This window comes from Miniopterus natalensis, chromosome 1 (genome assembly GCF_054644295.1).
Source record: "Miniopterus natalensis isolate mMinNat1 chromosome 1, mMinNat1.hap1, whole genome shotgun sequence".
Lineage (NCBI taxonomy): Eukaryota > Metazoa > Chordata > Mammalia > Chiroptera > Miniopteridae > Miniopterus > Miniopterus natalensis.
The window spans coordinates 30159369-30162605 of record NC_142081.1 but is presented as its reverse complement, the minus strand read 5'-3'; the positions used below and the strand labels follow the sequence as shown (position 1 = coordinate 30162605).

Genomic DNA, 3237 nt, shown 5'->3' with positions numbered 1-3237 from the left:
AGATGATTTTCTTGCTGCAGTATTAAGCCTGCTAATAATAAGTGAGTAGAGAGGTTGGTACTGTTTGTGCCTTTAAGATCATAGTTCGAAAGCATTTAACAAATACGATAACAAAGGTAAAACAAACATAACCTTTATTCTCTTTCAAAAACCCAGAGATAGGGCCTGGAACCTTACTCATTGCTTTAATCGGATACCTTACATTTTGCAGTCTCACTTAAAACTTTATAGCAATAGACTGGATACTGTACAAATGACAGCAAAAAACATGATTGTTCTCAACTACATAGTAAAACAATGTAACAAGTTCTCTTATCCGGCATAAAGAAGGGCTAGGCTAGTGATCTGCTGAATCAAACATTCATAATAAATAAAAATTACTCTCTATAATGATCATAGTTTCATAGTCTAAAATCACAAAGTGCAATCTGACAATAAAATTGTGTCATCTTCAGGCATTCAGAAGCCAACACACTGGAATTGCTAAAACATTTTTTAGTTTATGCAAGTAGTGGAACAGACACCACAGTACCAAAGATCTGACCAGATGGCATGAACATTCATGCTGTCCACCAATTATTAATTTTTAAAGAACTAGAGTAAAAGAAAATTAATGTAAAATACTCATTACAATTCAGAATTTCTTTGACTGCTTAAAAGGAAAATACTTCAAGGTCTTGCACTGCCTCACGGGCCTGAGCAAAGACAGTAGTAACTGGAAAGTAGCTGTGTAGAGAGCAGGCACTGGAGAAATCTGTTGGCCACATGACCATATAACTTGTTTGCTTTCAGCAAATGAACTGGTTAAGATGATACCATTTGGTGTTTTAAAGTTTTAAAACTTGTGTTTTTTTTGTTTTGTTTTTTAAAATTCTATTGCTTCTTAGAATAACTTTGTATATATTAGGATAATTTTAGAGTAGTTAGAGTTTAACATTATCTCAAATGTTCAAATAATTCTTAAGATTCTATTTTATGTATAAGACTATATTCCTTAGCATTCATTTAGACATATTACTAGGAACCAACAAACTTCATCTGAGAGCACAGATTTAAAAGTTTTTGTTTTGTTTTTTAGCCCTTTCTCTTTAAGCATAAAAATAATCCAGATGACACAGAGGACGGAGCTGGGACTCAGGAGACACAGATAAGATTTAGGAAGATCCCTTTCCCTCTAAGATCCCTTCCAGCTATCTAATTCTACGATGAAAACATTCCCTTCTGTGTTCAAGGAGGAGTGCTAGACCAAACCTGCAGCACTGATTGGGACTGACCCTGGGAATAAAGGACTACCTGAAAAACCAGGCTCGGGTCACTGCTTCAGGCCCAGCCTCAGACCCAAGAGGAAACTGGGAAACAATTAGTAATCTACTTGTTTCCTGGCTCAGGACAGTGATTCCCCAGTTTAAGGGGATGCAGGAAGAATTTCCAGACAGGCTTGTTAAAATGCAGCTTCAAGGGTCTCTCCCCAGCCTTATTGTATCAGAACCTCTGGGGATGGTGCCTCCTAATCTACCCACATTTTAAACAAACATGGTCTCTCCCACCCCGCCATACCTCAGCAAGTTATTTGTGGGCTTCACTCTCTATCCCACCCCCCAGGCCAGCCAAAAGAAAAAATAAAAGAAACAAGAAAACCACTGTAGCAGTGGTAAATGCTCCGGAATCGGAGTGGGGAGCCAAGGAGTAGCTGCCTGATCTTGAGTGAGTTGTTTAACAGCTCTAGGTCTCTCCATTAAATGGATGGAAAGGAGTCTCCACCGTCCCTCTGTTCTCAAATGCTGTGGAACCTGAAGAAGCCAACCGGTCAGTCGTGAAGGAGATGGGGGGATTTTTCAAGGCTGTCACCCTCGGTAGCCCCAACATCCCAGCAAGAGTCTGGGGCATAATTACTCTCTGGTCCCCTCATCCAGAGGGGAGGCTAGGGTGGCACTGGGTGCGGGGCGAAGGGGGGAGGCCAGGAGGAGCTTGCAGGAGAGTTTTGACAAGCAGCAGGACGGAGGCTTCGAAGGCAGGAGTCACTCCTGGTCGTCGGCCTCGTCGCTCTGGTCCTGGTAGCGAATGTAGACGACCAGCATGACAAAGCCCGTGAGGATGCAGAGGGACCCGACGACCAGGTAGGCGATGCCCAGGAAGGGGTTCTTGCCTCCCATCCACGAGATGCTGCTCAGGATGATGCGCTTGTGGCCGCCGAAGGCGCGCACGGGGTAGTTGTAGGTGATGTTGAGGCGGTAGGCGCCGCGCGGCAGCCCCGCCGAGTAGTTGCCCTGGCGGATGCGCGCGTACAGCTTGCGGAACCAGGGCAGCGCGGCCGTGCGCATCCACACCACGAAGTCCTGGTTGACGAAGCCGGTGTTGTTGGGGTCGGGGCTGAGCAAGTAGACGGGCCGGGGCCAGTTGGGCGGGCGCGCGGTGCCCTGGAAGGCCAGCGCCAGGCTGCCGTTCACCAGCGGCGGGTTGTGGAACTTGACGTGGTAGTCGGTCCACCAGGCGATGCCCGTGCGGTCGAGCGGCACCTCGACGTAGGGCCCGCCGGGCAGGCGCTGGTGCCACAGCGAGAAGGTGTCGTTGAAGAGGCTGTTGGCGATGGCGCCGCAGGGCGCGATGGGCAGGCCGGCGGGGCTGCGCTGGTACGGGGCGCACTCGTTGGCCGGGTGGCGCAGCGCGCTCGGCAGCCCGCTCAGCTGCGCGTCGTCGCGGGACACGCCGTAGCGCCGGTTGTTCTGGTAGAAGTTGGTGAGCTCGTAGTAGAGGTACACGGGCCCCGGGAAGAGCTCGGACAGCGAGAAGTACCAGGCGCACGGGCAGCTGGGCGGCGGCGCGCGGTCCTGGTCGGCCACGCCGCACAGCGAGCAGTTGCCGGAGCCCGGGTTGCCCGTGTAGTCGTACCCGAGCTCCTTGATGCCGTTGGAGGAGTAGTAGAGGCCCAGGCCCAGGCCGATGAAGGCCAGCCCCGCGCAGAAGAAGAGCGGCAGCGTGATGCTGGCCGACAGCAGCGGCTGCCAGGCGGGGAGGCGCTGCTGCGTGAACGCGGTGTTGTCGGGCTGGTGCGCGCCCCGCGCCGTGGCGCTCCAGGTCATGGCGGCCCCGCGGCGCGGACGCAGCGCGACCGAGGGCGGCTCAGCTGGGGCCCGGCCGGGCTGCCTCCCCCTCTGCGCCGGGCGATCCCGGGCGCTGGTCCCGGGCGCTCCTCCCGGGTCGGTTGTCCGCTGGCGCAGGTGAGCTCAGGCCCCGGCC

At 52.2% G+C, this 3237-nt stretch overlaps 1 protein-coding gene across 1 annotated transcript; it reads right to left on the bottom strand.

Moving 5' to 3' along the window:
- Positions 1 to 1980: 1980 nt before the first annotated feature.
- Positions 1981 to 3080, bottom strand: CDC50B (cell division cycle 50 P4-ATPase accessory subunit B). Its single transcript, XM_087814136.1, has one exon. It carries the CDS (start codon positions 3078 to 3080, stop codon positions 2019 to 2021), a length of 1062 nt encoding a protein of 353 aa, XP_087670262.1. The 3' UTR covers positions 1981 to 2018.
- Positions 3081 to 3237: the final 157 nt, after the last annotated feature.

Bases quoted from the DNA above. Each gene is read 5' to 3' on its own strand.
- CDC50B (XM_087814136.1), bottom strand. From the start codon at position 3,080: ATGACCTGGAGCGCCACGGCGCGGGGCGCGCACCAGCCCGACAACACC.